The sequence below is a fragment of the Dama dama genome, chromosome 21 (genome assembly GCF_033118175.1).
Source record: "Dama dama isolate Ldn47 chromosome 21, ASM3311817v1, whole genome shotgun sequence".
Lineage (NCBI taxonomy): Eukaryota > Metazoa > Chordata > Mammalia > Artiodactyla > Cervidae > Dama > Dama dama.
Genome location: NC_083701.1, coordinates 53,880,158 through 53,904,083, shown reverse-complemented (window position 1 = coordinate 53,904,083; position 23,926 = coordinate 53,880,158). Strand labels below are relative to the sequence as shown.

Here is a 23,926-nt window from a genome sequence, read left to right as displayed (position 1 = left end):
ATTGGAGTTTCAGCTTCAGCATCAGTCCTTCCAATAAATATTCAGGGCTGATTTCCTTTAGGATGGACTGGTTGGATCTCCTTGCAATCCAAGGGACTCTCAAGAGTCTTCTCCAACACCCCACTTCAAAAGCATCAATTCTTCGGCACTCAGCTTTCTTTATAGTCCAACTTTCACATCCAAATATGACCACTGGAAAAACCATAGCTTTGACTAGACAGACTTTTGTTGGAGAAGTAATGTCTCTGCTTTTTAATAAGCTGTCTAGGTTGGTCATAACTTTTCTTCCAAGGAGCAAGCATCTTTTAATTTCATGGCTGCAGTCACCATCTGCAGTGATTTTGGAACCCAAAAAAAAATAGTCTGTCACTGTTTCCACTGTTTCCCAGGCTACTTTAGAGAAATAAAAATCAAGGTGAAGTACACTTTTCTAAAAAAGATGGCTTATATAGTTCTGTTTCAGAGGTGTGTTATCAGAGTGGCCCCGGTTCATATTTCCACTGGGTATGTTTTCCACCTAGAAATAAAATGACACAGAACCTTGTTGGGTAGTACATGTGGTTGGTAGTCCAGAGGGTGCATGAAGAGTGGAGAGGTTTCCAGGGCAGTTAGAAAGATTCTAGTAAGTGATGCAAAAACAGAGTTGAAAAACAAATTTCACAGATCATATGTAGGTTTAAATCAATGTTCTTATCTCAAATGGGTTAAAAAAAAATAATCTGTATAAGCCTCCGAAGATTGCAGCTGAAATGGCTTGAAATCAATTTTAACTCATTTTCCATTCATATGCCATGAGAGAAGGGAGCCGACTTTACTGGTTCACCAGAGAAATAGTCGTCAGGTTTCCATCATAGAGAAAAAAGTGTGCTCTCAGCCCAGACAGATATTTCAAGCTTCAAGGACTGTGTCTGGACTGAGATGGATTCGCTCTCCCTAAGTCCTATCCCACCGGGGAGTGAGACTTTACCCAGGTGCCTGAGTTCCTCTAGAACTTAGACTATAAACAACTATAAGACCAGCTTCTTCAAACCCCCTGGCTGGCGCCGTCAGCCTTCCAGATTACAACTGTATCGTTAGCACATTTATAAGAAAATCCTCAGAGGGGAGATCATGAATCAGTGAGGACTGACTGGCATTTGTGAGTGTGAGTGTGGGGCGTGTGCGTGAGAGGGGAGGGGGAGACAGAGAGCCGAGCGTGTTCTCATTAGGGGACGCTCTATGATTTGCCAGGCTCTCTGCTGCTGCCTCTGCTGCGGCTGTGTGGTCTGTCATCAGCTGGAGAGGCTGCGAGGGTTTAGAGGAACCGCAGTTCTGAAGACGGAGCCCTGCTAAGTGGTCTCCCGGCCAAACAAAGTGGAGGAGGCTTTCTGCAGGGTTGGAAACTCACACTTATTACCTCTCCATCTACCTGGAAGAAGAGGCAGCGCTACAGAGGAAAAGGTAAGAGGAGAAATTGTTCTCTGTTGGGTCTGCAGGGCAGGGGGTCTGGAGAGGCTTGCTATTTTGTAGCAGAGGGATCTCACCCTCTGAGAGCCAAGGAGGCAGATGCTAATTTTCTTCAAGCTTTTTGGCTCCCCCCCACTGTCCCCCCTACCTGGTATCTTTTTCTTCTTTATTTTACTTTCCCCAAGCATCTGAGAGATTTCTTTGTATTTATTTTTCAGGTAGCTGATATTGTCCCCCCCCCCCCCCCCATTGAGGATTCTTTCAAAACAGGGAGCATTTTCTGTGTCTCTTTTCTTGAGCATTTCTGTCCATTAAGAAAAACCAGTCCCTCTTATTGTAAGGTGGTCAAAACTGTTACTCCATCCTACTCCAGATTGCAATAAGAGGAGTTTTCAGGAGTACATATGAGAAAAATGGAAGGTGAAAGGGGAGGACGTAAGAATTACCTGTAAGTGACTGTGACTCTGTGAATGAATATGGACTATGACTCTTCACAGGGGGAGAGAACCACTGTGGTAAAGGCAGGGCACCAGAAGGAAGATGTATTGAGAAGTGTCCCAGAGAAACCTCAAGCCACTGAAAATGGAAAACGAGACAGGAAGTGAACTGAACCAAACTCAGCTTCAGCCGCGAGCTGTGGTGGCCCTCGAATACCAAGTGGTCACCATCTTACTTGTGCTCATTATTTGTGGTCTGGGCATCGTGGGCAACATCATGGTAGTTCTGGTGGTCATGAGGACAAAGCACATGAGGACCCCCACAAACTGCTACCTGGTGAGTCTAGCAGTAGCTGATCTCATGGTCCTGGTGGCCGCAGGCCTCCCCAACATAACGGACAGCATCTACGGTTCCTGGGTCTATGGCTACGCTGGATGCCTCTGCATTACTTACCTCCAGTACTTGGGCATTAATGCATCCTCTTGTTCAATCACAGCCTTCACCATTGAGCGGTACATAGCGATCTGTCACCCCATCAAAGCCCAATTTCTGTGCACATTTTCCAGAGCCAAAAAGATAATCATCTTTGTCTGGGCTTTCACATCCATCTACTGTATGCTCTGGTTCTTCCTACTGGATCTCAATATTAGCACCTATAAAGATGCTATTGTAGTGTCCTGTGGCTATAAGATCTCCAGGAATTACTACTCACCTATTTACCTAATGGACTTTGGTGTCTTTTATGTTGTGCCAATGATCCTAGCCACTGTCCTCTACGGATTCATAGCTAGGATCCTCTTCTTAAATCCCATTCCTTCAGATCCTAAAGAAAACTCTAACACGTGGAAAAACAACTCGACCCATCAGAATAAGAATTTGAATTCAAAGACCTCTAATAGATATTTCAACAGCACAGTATCTTCAAGGAAGCAGGTAAGCAAATCTGAGCCTCCAAGTTCACAGAGGAAATGTGGGAGAGAGTTCCTTGTGAGATAGGATCAACTTTGCCCTACTTAGCTGATGGCAAAACTAAAACACAGTCATACAAACGTTTCAGTGGTGTAAGCTTCTGCTTTACATATTAAATCCATCTCTAAAACAACTGAGGATCTAAAAATAGATGGGGAAATGTTGACAGCACACCAGCAGGTACCAGTTTGTGTGCTGTTAAAATATAAGGAAATATAAACTGAAACCCTAGAATTCTAACTTTAAAATGTTTGTGCTTCTTTGAGAAATGTTATCAGTATATTTAGGCCATTTCTGCCTCCTATAGGGAGCAGCTGGATATTTTGAAGAACTCTATCATCTGACAAATGTTTGACAAGATAGTTTGAGAAAAGATGAGTCAAAACAATACTGAAACTGAGAGGGGTTCCTGGACTGTTTATTGTTTTTTTTTTTTTTTCTTCAGTCTTAGTGGAGAAAGATTCTATCACTTTCTCCTTCAGCTCCCTACAAAATGTCCCAGTGTGTAGAGGCTCACAATGCACTCTGCTCAGGAAATGTACTGATAAAAAGGCTAACACCAAGCTTAATTTGTTACAAAGAATGATTGCATTTTTCACACGTCTTTTTCCTATTAAGCATAGCTATGTTTCAGATCACCTGAATGCTCAGGTTGAATAGTGGTTTTATATGAGTGAAGTGTAACTGTGTTTCAGTAGATATAGTTTATAAGACAGTGTAGGAATACTTTTATATCATGTGCACATTTACCTGTAGTTACACACCTAAGTTATCTAGAGACTTGACTTTCAGATCCTTTTCTTTCTTTGCTAAACAGAAAAAAGAAGAGGTGATCAGCAAGACTTGCTCATTCAAATAGGTTGAATTTTTTTTGTTTTTTGTTTTTTTTGATCCTGTAGGAATTTAGTTCTTCCTATGTACATAAACAGAAACTGAGTGTACTTTTTAAAGTATGCAGGTGAATCATCCATACTATCACTTCCTAATCTCTGGATTTGCTAAAATATGAAGAATTGTATTGAACACTGGGCACATAGTAAAATAAGTTACTAATAAATAGTGGTGTTTTAGGCATGCATGAAATGAATAATGAACTATCACTAAAAAGAAATATATACAACATTTTAAATGATATCATGACATTTGATTTATATAACATTTATTATTAAAGGTGCCTAGATGATAGGAAAGACTTGAGAAACTATTGCCAGCTCTTAGATTTCTGCTGCTTTGGTTCTAGCAGTGCTACCTAATACAAGGCATATTTGGCCATCTATTACCCAAAACTTGATTAAGGGAAACTTAGAGAGGTCTGTTGGCCATCTGCCAAGGCAAACATTAACAAATACAATAAGAGAGTAAAGAATATGTACATCTCAATTAGAGACTAAACATGGGTTAATGTCTGTAGCAAAGAAGGTCAGGAAGTAAATTCATTCATTAGACTCATTTATATTCTTGCTATAAATTCTAAAAAATTGTTTGTCTGGTCTAATGTCTTCCCTTTCAATTACAGTCATTAGTACCTATCAGCATTAATAATGTGCTTTAAATTGCTAATTGTGTTACATGTTCACATTCATATTTCAAAGCTGTTACAGATAGGCTGTCCTCATAGAGGCCGAGTGGTAAAACAAAAAGCCGAAGATTTGGCTCCAAAAAACCCTGGGCTTTAAAATTCTAGGGTCCTAATAAGCTTGGATGTATGACCCTGAGTAAGCAGAACTCTTCGAGCTTCAGTTTTCTCATCTTTAAGCATGAGGATAAATAGCAACCAGGATTGGTGTGAGGGTTCAATGAAATACCTGATGAAGGACACCTAAAGTAGGTTCATCTGAGTATTTAATTAGCCTCATTCTGAGTCTGTTAATATGTTGGCAACTGTAAGACAAATAGATTTATTCTTTATACATGCACCATTTAAACAAAGATCATTGGTTGAACAGGTGTGTATAGGATTTGGCAACTTCTCAAACTTTTAATAATTAGGGCTTTTGGAATTGTGTTCAGAGCATTTGGGGTTGTCATGAGGATATGGCTGGAAGGAGAATAGTATGGATTTGGAGAGGGGACCAGGACAGGGTACTATGGGGGAATTTTTATAGTTTGTGATGATTTGGTTCCCTGGTGGCTCAAATGGTAAAGAATCTGCCTACAATGCGGGAGTCCTGAGTTCAATCCCTCGATTGGGAAGATCCCTTGGAGAAGGGCATGGCAACCCACTCCGGTATTCTTGCCTGGAAAATGCCCATGGACAGAGGAGCCTGGCATTTGCAGTCCACAGGGCTGAAAAGGGTCAGACATGACTGGGCAACTAAGCAAGCAGCAGTGATTTGCTTGAGTAAAATGAAGTCTTTGGAGGAACAGCAAACAGTTAGATTGGATCGCTGGTGTGTGTGTATCTGTGAGAGAGAAAGGGAGAGAGCAGAATGAGAGAAAGGGTTGTGGGGGATCCCAACTATCAGGCAAAGGAAGAAGTTTGAACTTAGTGCAGTAGCAACCAAGAGTGTGAGTGGTGAGCAGGAGGCAGCAGTGAGGAAAGTGGTGTTTGGGGACAATAAATCTGACAGCTGTGGGAGAGGCAGTTTGGAGGCTGAGAGACTGGTAGCAGAAGGACCACTTTTGAAGCTGTTGGTAGTAATTTACGCATGAAGTATTGTGGCAAGATTCTCTATCAGGAGAATTTAAAGTAAGCTGTGAACCAGAGAGGGGTTTCAAAGAAAGAGGAGGTGAGATGTGAACATGTCAGATACAAAGGATGAAGAGAGAAAAAATAAATAAATAAATAAAACAAAGGATGAAGAGGGGACAATTCGATGGTTCTGAGTCTGGAAGAACAGAGGTGTCTCCCGATGAATGGAATGAGAGCCATGAAGGGGAGTCAGTTTTGTCCAAAATCAGTGACCCTCTGGTCTGGCTTTTTCCTTTTCTGAAATGGCTCTTTTCTTAAAGCTTCAAAAGATTCTAAGCTCCCCCTCCTCTAGCCCCAGGATTTGATTCTACTATTTTCTCTGAATGTTTTTTTTTGGGGGGCGGGGGCAAGTTTAATTTACATTTTAATAAATATTCTGTCTGGACCAGGTCTTTCTAACCAAGCAATTACAGTCAAACATGCATAGCTTAGAAGAACTACATTTTAGAGGAAATAGAATATTTACATGTGAGGGACAAGTGTGAGGTTTGTGTTTGCTGATTTGTTTACCTTTAACTTATATTTCTGATGCAGAAAACTCAGGCCAGAATCTTCTTTCTTTCTGTTATTCAGATTCAACTAAATATTTGGTCACGTCGATAAAACAAATTTCTCTAAATAATAGCTTGGAATTGTGTAGACAAAAGAATTATCTGATTGACTAAATCTTTTGCTTTACAGTTGGTTGTTTTTTGGAGGTATAGTTTAAATGATCACATTTGTCACATTTCAGCTCCATCTACACAATACAAAAAAATCTCTCTCTGTTCAGTCAATTCAAGTGTTCAACATTGTATAGATAAAAGGTCTTTATCATTGCCTGAGGAACTGATTGGATCTTTTGGCATTTTGGAGACACAGGAGTGTCTTGCTAAAGGACAACACTGTGAATAAACACATTCAATTCAAATATTTGCTTTCCATAGGACGCAGGGGTCCGCAGACTATTTTATAGATCAGGCTGCCAGTTTAATTTTCAGTTGAGTCATGCTAATGTTCTTTTTTTTTTTAACAGTATAGCTAGTGGGGAACTGTGTAACATAGTCTGAATAGAAACTCCAAGAGTTTGTGGCAAATTTTTCATTATGGGTTTTGTTTGACTGAACAAGTTTTTAAAAGGCCAAACGGTCTTTGTTTTTATAAATTTCTTAAAAGCCTTCTACCTTCCCAAGGGGAATGTTGGTCACCCAAGAGACAAAAGCAGTTTTCCTTTCAAAGAAATACATGCCCTTTATTTGTTGCTGTTGTTGCTATTATTGCTGCTGACGATAGAAAAGTAATCACGTATTATGGGAAACATAGGCATAAAAAAAGCATCCTGTATCCTACCTCTCAAAACCATAATATATTAGCATTTAGTAGTATTTTTCTCATGTTTTTACTTGATTTTCTTTTATATCATTATAGTCAATATATATATGTGTGTATATATATACTGAGCGACTTCACTCACTCACTTATATATATATATATATAGCTGATATATGATATATAGAGAGAGATATATACTGCTGATTCCCTGATAGCTCAGTTGGTAAAGAATCTCCCGGCAATGCAGGAGACCCGGGTTCAATTCCTGGGCAGGGAAGACCCCCTGGAGAAGAGATAGGCTACCCACTCCAGTATTCTTGGGCTTCCCTTGTGGCTCAGCTGGTAAAGAATCTGCCTGCAATGTGGGAGACCCAAGTTCAATCCCTGGGTTAGGAAGAGCCCCTGGAGAAGAAAATGACAACCCACACCAGTATTCTTGCCTGGAAAATCCCACGGATAGAGAAGCCTGGCAGACTACAGTCCATGAGGTCACAAAAAGTTGGACATGACTGAGCAACTTCACTTCACTTCGTAGATATATAGTCTTACATGCTGCTTTTACACAAAATGTTGAAATTAATATTCCCAAGAATAGCACAGAGTAAAAGAAAATGGATAAGATTGTGGGTCAGTTTTTCTCAGCCTCACTTTTCTCATTAATAAAATGAAACTAACAATTCCTCATAGAGTGACTTGAATCAAATGAGATGCATCAGACAAAATCCATGGTTTTGTCTCTCCTCATGTGTACCATCGGCTACCCTTCCCTCAGCCCTGTCCTTCTCAGTGACCTCTATCCCCTCTGCAGCTTCCTGACCCGAACTCTGACTGAGCCATCTGAGTAGGATGTACTCGTGGAAAATGATGGACTTGGATAGAAAAGGGGCTCTAATGTGTCTCTTCTCGCCTGCCTCCCTCCAACTCTTACCTTTTTAAAGAAGAAACCCTGAACAAGGAAAACAGAACACAAAGGAAGAGAGGCATAATAGTGGCAATAGGGCTGACATTTGCAAACGTAAAATTCCTTAAGTTGTGTGGGTAGCCTAATCAATGATTAATCTCAAAAGGCAAGTTAATGATACCAAACTCTCCGGCATTAGGCCTCAATCAGAGGCTTCTCAAGTTTACTGGGACTGTTCTCATACTATTCTCACAGGTCCATCTTTTGCTTTTAATTGTCTTATTTGTTTCATTTGTCTGGGCCCAACTATATTCTTAACAATATAAAGATCTCTAAGATGGGGGGAGGGCAATTTTTGTCACTTAGCACACAGATATCTAAGTGTGCCATCTTATTTTTTATTATTAAAGAGAAGTGTTCCATTTTCTAATTCACAGAGTATATAAGGAAAAACTCCATCTGCCTCCAAATTGCCTCAGTGAAAGTGCCCTGCAGTTTCATGTTTTGTGTCCTTTGGTTAGATGAACACACATTGTTTATTCCCAATTTTATACTTGCAGCTTTGAGTTATAATTTCACTGGTAGAGAAAAATAAATTTTTCTATATGCCTACAAAAAATAAAAACCTACACTCCTACAGAATTCTTAATTTGACCACACACCAAAAAGCCCCTTAAAATCAGCTAACCTTGAAAATGAAAAATTATATTTCTTTATGCATTCTCTTGTGAATTCTTCAAATTGCAGATAGTCCAAGTTCCAGATAGATGAAGGCTGGGCTATACCCATGTTCTTAGTCTCCTTTACTTTTGTTATGAGTTAGGGGAAGGTGAAAGGTGTAAAGTTAAAGCTCCGTCAACATTAAGCAGAATTTCATGGTAGATCATTTTATATTCAGAGAAAAGTGAAAACAGTGAAAGTGTTAGTTGCTCAATCGTGTCCGACTCTGAAACCCCATGGACTGTAGCCCACCAGGCTCCGTCCATGGAATTCTCCAGGCAAGAACAGTGGAGTGGGTTGCCATTCCCTTCTCCAGGGGATCTTCCCCACCCAGGGATTGAACCTGGGCCTCCTGCACATCAGGCAGATTCTTTACTGTCTGAGCCACCATGGAAGTCCAATATTGAGGAAGATTCAATATCCTCCCCAGTTTAATGAAACATTCATTCATAACCCCAAAGCACCTAACACTCCTAGATATAGAGGCCACCAGGACATTTAAAAGCAAACTCTTCACATTCGAGGGGCTCACTATTGGCCGTGTGCACAATAATCCTGAGTACACTATTATGCTTCACAATAGAGGACGCAGCGTCCATGAGGAGGAAAGCCAACTGGGAAAGAGTGGAGGAAGCCTCAGTGGAGCGTGTGGCATTGACCTGGGCCTGTGAAGATGGGTGGAAGGTCTAAAAGCAGCAATAAGGAGAACAGAGAGGAAAGGAAGAAAGTTCAGCTGAGAGAGGAGTAAACAGGGGAAGACAGGGCACGTTCAGGGAGAAAATAGTCTAGTATCATTGAAGTGGGACAATGGAAGTGCATTGTCTACGGAAGCCTGCACGGACTGTGGTTGCTCTTTGCCAGCCCTGACCTTTGTCACTCCGCCTACTTACATCCACACCCAAGGTTACAACTCCCGCTATGAGAGCCCAGGACACAGCTCTTGCAAAGACATCTGACCCATACACCTAACTGGTTTTTGGACATCATGTGAGTACATCAAATCCAGTATGACTAAATCTAAATCCATTTATTTCCTTCATAAATCCATATCACTTTTCTTCTTTCCTATTTTAGATTCCCAAACCACAAATCTAGGAGGCCTTATGGTACTTTTCTGTCCTATCTACCCACCCCAAGTGATAACCAGATGCTAGTGATTCTAGCTCCTAAACTCTCATGTTTGATCTACTCCATCACACCACCATTGCCCTAGTTCACCATTTCTCATCTGCTCCATTTCAGGACATACCTCACCAAGCCTCTCCCATTCCACCATCTCCTAGGTCATCCTGCACACTGCTCACCAGGAGGTTTCTCTAATACACAAATATGTTATCAAAATGCTTTTGTAGTTCCCTGAAGCCTAGAGTTTAAACCTCTTAGCATAACCAATATGATCCTGACTCCTTTATATGTTTTTAACTTCATAGCTTATGGCTCTGCTATGCCCCAGCAGTCCTGAATTATTTGTAGTTCTCTGAACTTGCTACATTCTCTCAGCTGGAAAACATTTCATCTGGCAAGTTCCCAATTATCTTCCAAGTCTCAGATCAAATGGTGCCCCCCATGCACCCCATCAAGCCTTCCCTGCATTTCTCAGGCAGATCTATATAACTGAATGCCTAGCTATAATCATTATGTTAGGTATTCTACCTGTTTCCACAGTACTTTGTATTTACTTCTGGTTTAGTCATTCTTATGTATCATAATTGTTACCTGTTGGTCTTCCCATTGCCACTAACCTCTCTAAGGGTAGGGCCCCTACTCCCAGTGCCCTCAGCACTGAACTTGGTCTGCAGCAGCTCCCCAAAGAATATATGGCAGGTCATGTGTTGCAGCCAGGAAATACAGGCTTTGCAAGAGTGGGTGGCTAGCATTTCTTCGCAAATCTACATTCAGTGACTTCACACTGGTTGCTTAAAATTGGTCATGACTGGAGTATTAATATTGTAGAAATCAGCAAATATGACATTTCAGGGCCCCTCCCTTTTTTTTGGAGAGCCAATTGTTAAATATTGATCAACACACTTCTGTGTATGTGTGTGCATGTTTATCATACATAATAAATGAATTGTAAAAGAGTACATACATGCAGAGTTGGGACTAAGTCAAATCCAGCACTCTGTTTTGCTCCCTGAAAAAGTATTGCTTGCCATTCCATATCCTTCTCTGGTTTTAATTAAAATTTATTTTCTTTTATTGACTGTCTTTTGAATTATAAAATAGCAAAACTAGAAACCAGCTAGTATAATAATGAGTTTGTTGCTAGATAAGAATTTTGAGGAAGATTTCCCCACTTTCAGACAGGACAGGCTGACTTAGAAACATGGCATACTTAAATCATAATTTACTTTTATACAAAATCCTGTTGGCTTTCCAACAAGCCTTTCAAATATCCTTCCCAATAAGAGAATTACACTGGACAGAATATGCAGAGATACAGAGGGATGGCAACTTAGGGAAGGAAACAATGTGAGTAGAAGTACTAAGATGAGAATAAATCTATCTGAGTGCTCCTCTGTGACTAATTTTCCAAAAACAATTTGCACACATCATCTTATTTCAAAGAGAACTATCCCCAATTTCCCCTGACTGGCTTTCAAAGCCCTCTAAAATCTGACCTTTTCATCTTTTTTCTGGCTTTGTTCAGCCATTATTTCTTTAATTCAATGAACAGTTACTGAGCACCAATCTCTTGCCAGGCATTACTCTGGAGAATAAATAATAGTCTCTGTCTTATGGAACTTTCTGTATCATAATTCAAAAGCAGTTTGAGTGGTATTTTTGATTTTTCAGATATATAACCAGAAGTGGGTCATATAATAACTCTATTTTTAGTTCACTGAGAAACCTCCATACTGTTTTCCACTTTGGCTGTACCAACATACATTCCCACCAACAGTGCACAAGGGTTTCCTTTTCTTTCCATCCTTGCCAACATTTGTTATTTGTGATCTTTTTGATGATAGCCATTCTGACAGGTGTGAAAAAATAAAAACACTAATTTGAAAAGATGCGTGTACCCTAATGTTCATAGAAGCATTATTTACAATTGCTAATATATGGAAGCCACCTAAGTGTCTATCAACAGTTGAATAGTTGACTACTGCTCGGCCATGAAAAAGAATGAAATTTTGCAGTTTGCAACAACATGGATAGACTTGGAAAGTATTATGCTAAGTAAAATAAGTCAGAGAAAGACAGATACTGTATGATACCACTTGTATGTGGAATCTAAAAAATAGAACAAACTAGTGAATATAACAAAGAAAGAAACAGACACAGAAAACAAACTAGCAGTTACCAGTGGTGGGAGGAAAGGAAGGGGGGCTAGTTAGGCTTAGGGGATTAAGAGGCACAAACTACTATGTATAAAATAATCTACAAAGGTATTGTACAGCACAGGAATATAGATGATACTTTATAACAACTGTTGTTGTCCAGCTGCTTAGCTGTGTCCAACTCTATGTGACTCCGTGGACTGCAGCACACCAGGCTTCCCTGTCCTTCACCATCTCCCAGAGTTTCCCCAAACTCATGTCGACTGAGTCGATGATTCCAACCAACCATCTCATCCTCCATTGCCCCCTTCTCTTCTTACCTTCAATCCTTCCCAGTGTCAGGGTATTTTCCAATGAGTCAGGTGGCCAAAGTACTGGAGCTTCAGCTTCAGCATCAGTCCTCCCAATGAATATTCAGGGTTGATTTCCTTTAGGAATGATTGGTTTGATCTCCGAGCTGTCCAAGGGACTCTCAAGAGTCTTCTCCAGCACCACAGTTCAAAAGCATCAATTCTTCAGTGCTCAGCCTTCTTTATGGTCCAACTCTCACATCTATACATAGCTTTGGAAAAACCATAGCTTTGATTTGCAGACCTTTGTTGGAAAAGTGATGTCTCTGCTACCTTTAAAATTGTGAATCACTATACGGTACTCCTGTAGCTTATATAATATTATGCATCAACTATAACTTTTTAAAAAGTTGAACAAAACAGTAGGAAAATACAAAGTTAGGCTGTACAATGTTCAGAAGAGACACAAAGAGTGGCGAACACCGCACATAATGCCGGACAGCAGCACCCCCAACAGGGAAGAGTCACTTCACTTTTGAAAAACAAGTAGGCGTTCACCAGGCTGACATGAAACCAGCAGAATTCATCACTTATGTAGCCAGGGTAAGAACTTGGAAGTCCCTTGTGTCACTGAAAGTATCTAAATTTGGTTCTAAGGCACCAGGGAACCACTGAAGGACCCTAACAAGGACAGCGGCAAACTGGATTTGACTTTTGGAAACTTTACTCATTAAATTTTATAATGAATTCAACCCATAACCTGGGAAACAAAAATGACAGTGGGATTTAACTACTAATTTGTCAAATGACAAAGGGAGAAGTTCCTAAATCGAGTCCCAGATTTTCAGCTGGAATGAGTGGACAGGCAGTGCTGTTAGGAAGCATGACATAGAATACAAGAGGAAGAATGGTCTTTACCTATATTTATTCCTTCTTCATAGATGCAGGTATGTCCACTAGATTCTCCCATGTATACCAAGCTCATTTAACTTTGCAACCTTGCTGGTGTAATTTTTCCCACCTGTAGAGCCCTCCACACTCTCAATACCTCCCACATCTCTGAAAAGCTCAAAGTCCCCGTTCAGGCTGCAGTCAGAGCAAGGACTCCCACAGGTTGAACATCTACCCAAAGGCAGAGTCCAGCATGACCTCTGGAGTCAGAAAAATGTAAGTTCAATTCTACTTCCTGTCTCTCTAACTTTGGATAAGTTATTTTACTTCGTAATACTCGTTTGTTCAAGGGTAACATGGGATACTAATGATACCCACTCATAGGGTTGCTCTGAGGAAATACCTGGTACATAATAAGCATTCCATAATTCTTGTTTACTATGCTGAAATTACATGTCATAATTAGAATATTGCTTATCCCCACCTTATTCATGAAATAGCAAAAATTTTAGACTAGTAATTCATTCCTGAAGAAGACAATGTTTAGAGGTTATAGTAGATGGATCTTCCAGGCTCACCTAACAGCATATTCATAAGATCAAATTAGTAAGTATTTCTCAGTCTTCTGCTCTATTCCCAGAGAGAAATACAGTAAGCACATTAAGTTTATATGAACTAATTCAATATATCTTCACCAGAATCCTGAGTGGGAACTAACTGTAAAAGAGGATTTGGAGGCATAGGAATACAAAGTGATGTGCCATTTGTGGCAAAGCCAAGACTTTAACCCAGCTCACCTGCTCCATTTCAGCCATAGAGTAAGAGAAAAATCAAAGGAGAGATCAGTAAGGGTTTCCTGGAGCTGGAGAGACTGAGCAGAAAGAGGTCATTCCAGATAAAGGAGGGAGATAGGAAGGATCTATTGGTATTATCAATGGGAGGAAAAGCCCAGAATTTTATTATAAAGCATGCTCTGTCTGAGGAGTAGTAATGCAATTAGCTAGATGTGAGCCAAAAGTTTATGGGAAATAAATGTGGAGGACCTGCAGGCTGGGGCTGGATCAGTGAGGCCAGAAAGCCAAGCACAGGGCCCCCACCGCCACCTGCCTTCCCAAGTCCCCCATCAGGCTGGTGAAGAGCGCCAGGGAAGTCACATTCCACAGGGTGCAGCTTTGGAGTTTCCCTTCCAATGGGCCCTTGTTAACCTCTGCCTATCCATGTCACTGATAGCTCAGTTGGTAAAGAATCCGCCTGCAATGAGGGAGACCTGGGTTCGATCCCTGGGTTAGGGAGACCCCCTGGAGATGGGAAAGGCTACCCACTCCAGTATTCTGACCTGGCTGAATTCCATGGGCTGTATAGTCCCTGGGGTCGCAAAGAGTCGGACACGACTGAGCGACCTTCACTTTCATCCCTGTACAGGGTCATCACCAGTTCTTCTGGGTCATAACTGCCTGTTTCAAAACCTTCTGCTCTCCTCAAGTCATCACACCTGGAATTTTTTTCCTCTGAAATCCCCCCAGCACCCACCCTCTCCTCTCTAATGCTGCTTCCCTAATTCCAGCCTCATCATGTCCTCTCTGCCAGTCTCTCTGCCTGGCCAAACCATTGCATAAGCTTCTTTCCTAAACATTCCCCTGCCTCTTAGTTGCCCTCTTCCAATTCAGCCCCCAGTGTGCTGCCAGAATCAACTAAAACACACACTAGGTAGCATCGCTATGCTGCCAGAGCCTTCCAATACCCTCATTTCCTGTAGGTTTACATCCAAAGGGTTATCACAGCACACTGGGACAGTTAAGTTCTGCTCCCTGATTACTTCCTCAAGCTCATCTCCTTTCTGTCCCCAGCATACCCTTGCACAAGCAGTGTCCTTATCTGGCCACACTCTCTCCTGCCCCCAAGCCAGTGTGCATACTCCCCCTGCAGCAAGCATTCCAAACAGGTGCAAGAACAGAGTGCTAAGACAGAAGGGAGAAGCACCAATCCCTGCCCCTGGAGAGAAGGAAAGCCTGCTCGGAAAGCTGGTCTGTGAGAGGGTGGATTGGAAGTAACAGGTCTGATGAGGACCTGCACGCACCACATTGCTGGAGTCATTTGTTCACATGTCTCTCCCACCAGATTGTGTGCCCCACGATGGCAGAAACTACCCGGCTCATGTCTGTGTCCACAATGCTTGGCATGGTACCTAGGGACATGCTGATAAATGACTGAACTAGTAAAGACTGAATATAAAGTATGTTGCAGATAGAAGGATCAAATGTGACTGCATAGCTTTTCCAGGAGACCAAAAATTGGTAACATTGTTGAAAGAAATGTTAAAGGAAAGATGTTAAAAAACATTGTCAGAAATCTTTAGCTTACAATAAGGATATGGAAATTTTAGATTGTAAGTATTTAGGATTTGGAAAAAGTTAGACTCTAAGTGAGTAGTCAGGAACAGACATATGCATTTACGAACCAGTAGAATAATAGAAAGAAAGTATGCCTAGGATTTAATTTATTTATATATTTGCCTGGCGGCTCAGATGGTAAAGCATCTGCCTACCCAGAAAGATCCCCTGGAGAAGGAAATGGCAACCCACCCCAGTATTCTTGCCTTGAAAATCCCATGGACAGAGGAACCTGGTAGGCTACAGTCCATGGGGTCGCAAAGAGTCAGACATGAATGAGCGACTTCACTTTCTTTCTTTCTTTCTTTCTATCCTTTTTATTGAACTACAGTTAACATTATATTCATTTTGTTTACAACATAATTGATTCAACATTTATATACATTATGAATCGATCCCCACAACAAGTCTAGTAACCTTCTGTCACCATACAAAGTTATTATTGTAATTATCTCCATGACTTATTTATTTTTATAACTAGAAATTTATACTTCTTAATCCTCTTTACTTATTTCACCCAACACCCCATCACCCTACCCCTTGCTAACCACCAATTTGTTCTCTTTTATCTATGAGTTTGTTTTTTATTTTTATTATTTGGTTTTTTAGATCTCACATGCAAACACAGTTCATTTTATCGCACTTCATAGATACTGCAATTTTTGCAAATTGAAATTTTGTGGCAACCCTGTATTGTTGGATGATAGGACTTTTTAGCAGTAAAGCATTAATTAAGGCATGCATATTGGTTTGTTTTAGACAAAATGCTATTATGCACTTAATAGACCACAGTATAGTGTGAACATAACTTTTATATGCCCTGGGAAACCAAAGAATACATGTAACTCACTTTATTGTGATACTCCCTTTTTGCCACGGTCTAGAACCAAGCTCACGGTTACTCTGAGGTGTGCCTGCGTACGGGAAGTCATACGGTATTTGTCTCTCGGTCCCACTTACTTCACTTGGCATATATTTACCCTCTGGTCCATCCACATATCACAAATGACAACGTATCCTTCTTTCTTAAGGCTGAGTAACAGGTGGTGGGGACAAGAGCCACTTTGGAGGGGCCAGTGGGGACAGGTGGGTTGAGTGAGATGGGTCCCAGGGGACACCAGGATGGGGTACACGGTTTTAGCTCGGTTGATGGAGTGGGACAGACATGGCATGTGCCAGCCCTTAGTCAGCTAGGTGAAAGAAAGTGAAAGAAATTTGGGGCCCACCAGTGCTTCTGTTCCCAGAGAAACTGCCACCAGATCCCGGTGCCTCCGGCACCTGTCTTTATGCCAGCGATCTCCTCTGTGTATGGCCCAGGTTCTTTTCAAGCTGCTACCTGTGTGCTGGGACTCGGAGGGAGTAGTTTTATGTGCAAGCCCTGCACGAGTGAAATCTCAGTTTCCCCACAGCCCTCCAGCTCTCCTGGACATAAGCCCCTCTGAGTTTCAAAGCTAAATGTTATAGGGGGAATCATCTTCCTGGTGCAGGAACCCTGAGTCTGGGGAGCCCAAGGAAAAGGTCAGACCCCTCTCTCCTCAGGTTGGGAAGGGGATCCTCCATGAATGTGCTATCCCTCCCACTGTGGATCACTGCCCCGAGGGTCGGGGTTCTGACAAGACTGCATCTCGGCCCCTCCTACCCATCTCAGCGTGGCCCTATCTTTATGTCCTGAGTTGCAGAGAAGCTTTTCTGCTCATCTTCAAGTTGTCTTCAGAGACGGTTGCTGTGTATGTAGTTGTGGAACATCCCTGGGAAGGGGTGAGCTCAGAATCTTCCTACTCCACCGTCTTGATTCCGACTCTGACTAGAGGTAAATTTTTTTGAAGGGGAGGACAGACGGACAAAATCCGAGTTCTGGAGCAATGACTGCACTTAAGAGGCTAGAAGAGGGTTGGGTTCTTTGCTAGAGATTCAAAAAACACACAATTCCCCCCTCTTGGAACAGCCAGAGGGCCAAAGGCATATTTGTAGTGGGTGATTCCAGTTATAAGGGAAAGAAAAGAAAGACGAACGAGCCAAGGAGAGTGAGAAGTTTCAGTTAAATAAATCAGTGGATTTATCTAAAACTGGAAAGTCATGGCCTTGACGCTAGAGTCAGACACGGCTCTCCAGAGCTGCATAGGAGGCACCTAAAAAGAATTTGAATAAGCTAAAAATTAAATTAGCTCTGAAGATTAAATAAAGCTAAATACATGTGCTTATGGGATAGGATGAATAATGTAAAGCGCCTGACATCCATATTTAGTTGCAATAAAAATAGATAATATTATTTTGGAAAAGAAAATAGTGCAACCTTTTATAAACAACACAGGTGACTTTTAGCCAAAATCTATATCCCTCAGATAGATTGCCTGAGCATAATTATAAATTAGCTGCAAGTAAGTAAAGCATCCTATGCCTTTCCATTCTGTGCCTTTGTTGTTTGAGTTTTATGGGGATTTATGACTATGGGAGAATTCAGCATCCTTTCTGCAGGCAGCAGCTCTTAGCTGGGAAAATAAGGAGAGTGGTGGCACCACTGGGAGAGTGAGAAAGAGGCAGAGTAAAGGCAGCGCACCCCATGGATTTGTAAAGCTCATTTGTAAAGTCAAGTGACTAAAGCCCCCATGTGCAGGACTGACATCCTGCCATGTTTCCTCTGATCAGAGTTCTGCTTTGTGACTGACTCTGCCTGACAAACATTTGAAACACTATGCATGTAGAAAAATCTGAGGGAAGAGTGAGGGAAGAGTGCACTGAGCCAGTTTCTGTTCTACGGGGAAAAGATAGAAAGGGACTCGGATTCAGGATGAATTTACAGGAGAAATATTTAACTAGATATTATAAAGTGCTAGAGTGGACCACCAGGAGTTTCTTTACAAATCCATTAAGCCTGTCTCTGAAGACGTTAAAAGCAATCGAGTCAATACTTTTGTATAAACCAACTGCAGTACACAGTGGAGATATTATCCTGGAATTAAGGATGGCTTTGTTCAATTTTTATAATCCCTTCAAGTTCATTATTATATGGAATGGGAAAATAGTGGGATTAAGGTTCAGTCCCTGGGTCAGGAAGATCCCCTGGAGAAGGAACTGGCAATCCACTCCAGTATTCTTGCCTGGAAAATCCCACGGACAGAGGAGCCTGGCGGACTACAGTCCATGGGGTCATAAGGAGTCAGACATGACTAACTGACTAACACAAGGACAGATTTTCATCTACTCATTTATGATTCAGTTGAAAACCTACTGTATGTCAATTACTGAGTTAGGCACTAGGATATAAAAATGAAGAGGAGTTCCTACTCACAAAAATATCATAGTCTAATAGGAAAAACATGGAAGTAAACTGATCACTAATGCCATAAAGGCACAAGTGTTATCATGGGGAAAAGCACAGATTAGTGTTACCTGATCTGGATAGTTTTGGGGAAAGGTGAGCATCAGAAAGGCTTTCTGGAAAAGAAAACTCCTAAACTGAATGGATGATGGAAATTAATGAAAGCTGTCTAGGTGAAGAAGGGAAAGAAGGTGACTTATGCAAAGGTAACCATAGAGGTGAAGGCCAGGAGTCCAGAAAGAACAGGATCAGTCCAAAGAACTGAAGTAGCTCATTAAGGCCGAGCAGCAAAAGGGGAAACAACCAAGAATGAAGTCTTAGCCTAGGATACTGAGAGGGCTTCCCTGGCGGTTCAGATTGTAAAGAATCTGCCTGCAATGCGGGAGACCCAGGTTCTATCTCTGCGTCAGGGAGATCCCCTGGAGAATGGAATGGCAACCCACTCCAGTATTCTTGCTGGGAGAATTCCAAGGATAGAGGAGCCTGGCAGGCTGCAGTTCATGGGGTCGCAAAGAGCCAAACCCAAGATTGAGCGGCTAATACTTTCACAGGATAATGGGAATTTGGACAATATTCTAAAGGCTATGAAAAGTCATTGGAAGACTGCAAGGCAAGGTGTATTTTAGTTAGATTTATGCTTGAGGATGATCACTGTTTTCAGTTGGCAAAAGATTAGACCAAAGTCAAAGACATTAGTTGGGAGAGTACTGAATGATATGAATGAGATAATCTGAGTAATTCTGCAAAGGCCTAATACATTGAGGGAAATAGCAGGGAAAATAGAAAGAGATATATTTGAAATAGAATCCATAGATTTGATAGATCTAGGTATGTAGAAAGGGAGAGAAAAATGACTCCAACACTTGAACCACTGAGATAAAAAGTGGTGTGACATTTGAGAGTCTGCATTCTGGATCTCATGCCCATGTAAGTGCCTGGACCATGAACATAATAAATGTTATTATTAATTGAATAGTGTAATTTGTCTAAATGAAGACAATTAGTGGAGGAACATATTTCAAGGAGGGTGAGCATGTTAAATTCAGTTGTGCCTTCATTGTGTTTGAAGTGCCGATAGGATACACAGGCACAGTCAGAAACACAGAATTAGAGCTAGAATAAACATCTGACCCAAAGATACAGAGTTGAGAACAAATCAGGTTTTTGAAGACTCTGGGGTAAGTGTAATTATAGGAGGAAATTTTGTGGAATTGAAAGGAAACCTTGGAGTAGCTTGAATTATAGGGAGACTAGGATGAACAGCTCACGAAATTAACAGAAGAAATTTCCAAAGAGCAAGAAGGAAGAATAGGAGAAGAGTCACAGAAGCCAAAGGAGAGAACTTTCAATAGCGGATCAATAAAAGAGGCAAAGATAAGAACTGAAAAAACACCTAAAATAGGTATTGGTAATCTTTGTGAGTAGCATTTCCATAAAAGTGTAGGGAAGAAAAATAAATCAGATCTCATGCAGTTGGTGAATGAATTGATGAGATGAAGAAAACTGAAAAGAGAATAAACAGCTATCTTAAGCTTGGCTGTGACAGAAAATAATAATGACAGTGAGAAACAAGGAAGGGTGTTTTTATAATTGTTTTACTTGTATTTTATTTCTTCTTTTTTTTTTTGTTTTTTTTGGTTTGTTTTTTTTTTTTTTGTATTTTATTTCTTAAGATGAAGAACCCTGAGCCTGTTTAAATCACAATGGGAAAGAGGTAGTTGAATGGGAGGATTTATTTGTAGATATACAAGCCAGACCAAGTATTGGTAGAGCCCGGTTTCTAAGGATGCAAGAAGGGAAACCATAAAGAGTGTAGGCAAATATGACCCAGCAATCCCACTTCTGGGCATACACACTGAGGAAACCAGATCTGAAAGAGACACGTGCACCCCAATGTTCATCACAGCACTGTTTATAATTGCCAGGACATGGAAGCAACCTAGATGCCCATCAGCAGATGAATGGATAAGGAAGCTGTGGTACATATACACCATGGAATATTACTCAGCCATTAAAAAGAATTCATTTGAACCAGTCCTAATGAGATGGATGAAGCTGGAGCCCCTTATACAGAGTGAAGTAAGCCAGAAAGATAAAGAACATTACAGCATACTAACACATATATATGGAATTTAGAAAGATGGTAACGACAACCCTATATGCAAAACAGAAAAAGAGACACAGAAGTACAGAACAGACTTTTGAACTCTGTGGGAGAAGGTGAGGGTGGGATGTTTCAAAAGAACAGCATGTATACTATCTATGGTGAAACAGGTCACCAGCCCAGGTGGAATGCATGAGACAAGTGCTCGGGCCTGGTACACTGGGAAGACCCAGAGGAATCGGGTGGAGAGGGAGGTGGGAGGGGGGATCTGGATGGGGAATACGTGTAAATCCATGGCTGATTCATATCAATGTATGACAAAACCCACTGAAATGTTGTGAAGTAATTAGCCTCCAACTAATAAAAAAAAAAAAAAAAAGAGTGTAGGCAAACCTGTCAACCTTGGAGGGGAAAGGGGGCATCCTTGTTTTCCTTGTCAGCAGGGTTTGTGTCTAATTCACTGACCCATTTACAGCACCTAGCACTATGTCTGGCACATAGAAGTATCCAATAGGTCTTCATTAAATAAATAAGTGGATAAATGAATGAATGAAAGAAGGAGTGAATAAGAAACAAAAAAAAAGAGATGAGGATGACCATGTTGCATTAGTTTTAAGTGCAGGGGCAGGAAGTGGTGAGCTCTCACAAGCGGTGAGTTCTCACAAGACCAGCTTGTGAGAGCTCTCTTTTCTCAGTAATGGGATGGACAATATCAACTAAGAATGAAGAAGCAATGGCAGAGAGAGGGAACATGGGAAATTTCCCACGAAGTTCATTGTGGAAAATGGGAAAGGTCAGTGACAGGGAGAACGGGAACAGGATTCAGTCCCATTCTTGTTTAGAAAAGGTGAACCAGAGCACTAGTAAATTGTTCCTGCTGCTTAGTCATTAAGTCGTGTCTGACTCTTTTGAGACTCCATGGACTGTAGCCCACCAGGCTCCTCTGTCCATGGGATTTCCCAGTTAAGAATACTGGAGTGGGTTGTCACTTCCTTCTCCAAAGAATCTACCAGGGACTGAACCCATGTCGGCTGCATTGGCAGGTGGATTCTTTACCACTGAGCCACAGGGAAGCACAATAGTAAATTACAGGCGGTCTGATTTCTTCATGACATCTGAATACTTGCAGTGGACCTCGTCTAAGACTTATTCCCAATAAACATCTCCAGCAAATTAGGAAAACCCATCCCTTTGTTTGGACAATCAGAGGCCTTTACACACGGTGCCATTTAGAGAAGCCATTTCATTGTCCTCAAGGCTTGTTTCCTCTTTAGCTGCAGCAAGTGGCACACCCACACTGGCACAATTTCACAGGTAGCACTTCGTTCCCTTTCACTGAGGCAAAGGTCTGAAGACAGAGGGTCAGATCAGACCACATGTGGTGCATTGCCACAGGGCAGGGATTTTCACATTTACCAAAATTGCCATGGGAAGCTCTGCCTCCAAATCAATAGGAGCCAGGTGCCTCGATAAACCCCTTCATCAAAAACGTTGTGGACAGGATGAGTTCATGGGCTGTAACTCCTTCCTCGTCTCTCCTTTATCAGCATCCTCCGCTGACATGCCTAGCGTTCAGTCTGTTCTTCTCTCCCCTCAAACGTCTTGGCTCTTTCCACTTTATATACTTCTGAGTTTTTATTGAAGTATAGTTGATTACAACATTGTTTTAGTGTCAGGTGTACAAAAAAGCGAATCCGTTGTACATATACACATGCTCACCCTTTTTCTTATTTTCTTTTCTCATATAAATCATCAAAGAATGTAAAGTAGAGTTCCCTGTGCCACACAAAAGTTCTTATTAGTTATCTATTTTACATATAGTAATGTGCATGGACTTCCCAGGTGGTGCTAGTGGTAAAGAATCTGCCTACCAGTGCAGGAAACATAAGAGATGCAGGTTCGATCCCTGGGTCTGGAAGATCCCCTGGAGAAGGGCATGGCAACCCACTCCAGTATTCTTTCCTGGGAAGTCCCATGAACAGAGGAGCCTGGCGGGCTTCAGTCCCCGGGGTCGTAGAGCTGAACATGGCTGAGCGCCTTACAGAGCTCCTTGGCGTCTATATGTCAATCACAATCTCCTGAATTCTCACTGCCCCCATCCCCTGGTAACCATTAGTTTGTTTTCAACACGTGTGACTTCTGTTTTGTAAACAAGTTCATTTGTACCTTTTTTTTTTTCTTCTTTAGATCCCATATATAAGCAATATCACATGACATTTGTCCACTTTATCTTTGGAGGATTTTGGAAACACACTTAAAGGTGATCAGCCTTGGGACAAGACCAACACACTCCATTTTGCACACAGTCCTTGACTTTATCTCAAAGAAAGAGGGTATAATGAACCCTTAATAAACAGGGATCCACATGATCAAGGGTGCTTGACCCTTCTTGTTCAAATGCAAGTATACTGGGTTCTTGTGCCTCACTGAGACCCTTGAGATGCTAAAGGCAAAACCAGAGAGGCTTCACATGATGACACTTTTTAATATCAGTGCTACACTTCACACTTTAGCATCACGCAGAAAGTTTGTTTATTTCTCAGAGGAGCTCTCCCATCTCAAGAAGCCTGTGCCAGCCACTCAAAATCCAATGCAGACCCAAATTCAGACAGGTGGGAACTGCTGTTATTCACCATGGCTTTTAAGCTAATGAATAAAAGCTTCTGTTGCTGGCTCCACCCCAACTCCACCCAAATCCTCAGAAAAATTAATTAAAAGAGGTTGTTAAATCACATCAGACTTATGGTCCCCTTCTAAACATGCTTTAAAATAGATAATCATCCATGCATAAACCACAAATAGAAAAAGCACTCTGAAACTTTTTTAAAAATCATGAAGACTAAGGCATACACAAAGAAAAAACTTCACAATCCTATTAAACTCATTCAAAAGAGAGATATTTCTAGGCTGAGATGGTATGAATTAATTTTCAAATAATTTTTAATGGCCATTATGAAACTCTTGGTTGCCCTTTAAGTTTTGCAAATATAGACCCACTTTCAGATGCTGCTGCTATCTTTTTTTGAAGACTTACAGAGTAAAGCTATTAGGATTCTATTCAATAAGGCCACCTTCCTGCCTTAGCTAAACTGACCCAGTACAATCCCATTATTAAGGATAGTTGTTGTTATTTAGCCTCTAAATCATATCTGACTGTTTTGCAACCCTGTGGAC

The 23,926-nt window shown here is 41.3% G+C and overlaps 1 protein-coding gene across 1 annotated transcript in view; it reads left to right on the top strand.

Moving 5' to 3' along the window:
- The first annotated feature begins 1,318 nt into the window (after positions 1-1,318).
- TRHR (thyrotropin releasing hormone receptor) overlaps positions 1,319-23,926 on the top strand; it is a 44,353-nt gene continuing 21,745 nt past the window's right edge. Inside the window, exons 1-2 of the mRNA XM_061122851.1 lie at positions 1,319-1,440; positions 1,944-2,817. Of these exons, the coding sequence (XP_060978834.1) occupies positions 2,029-2,817 (789 nt within the window). The 5' untranslated portion in view covers positions 1,319-1,440; positions 1,944-2,028. The remainder of the gene's footprint in view (positions 1,441-1,943; positions 2,818-23,926) is intronic.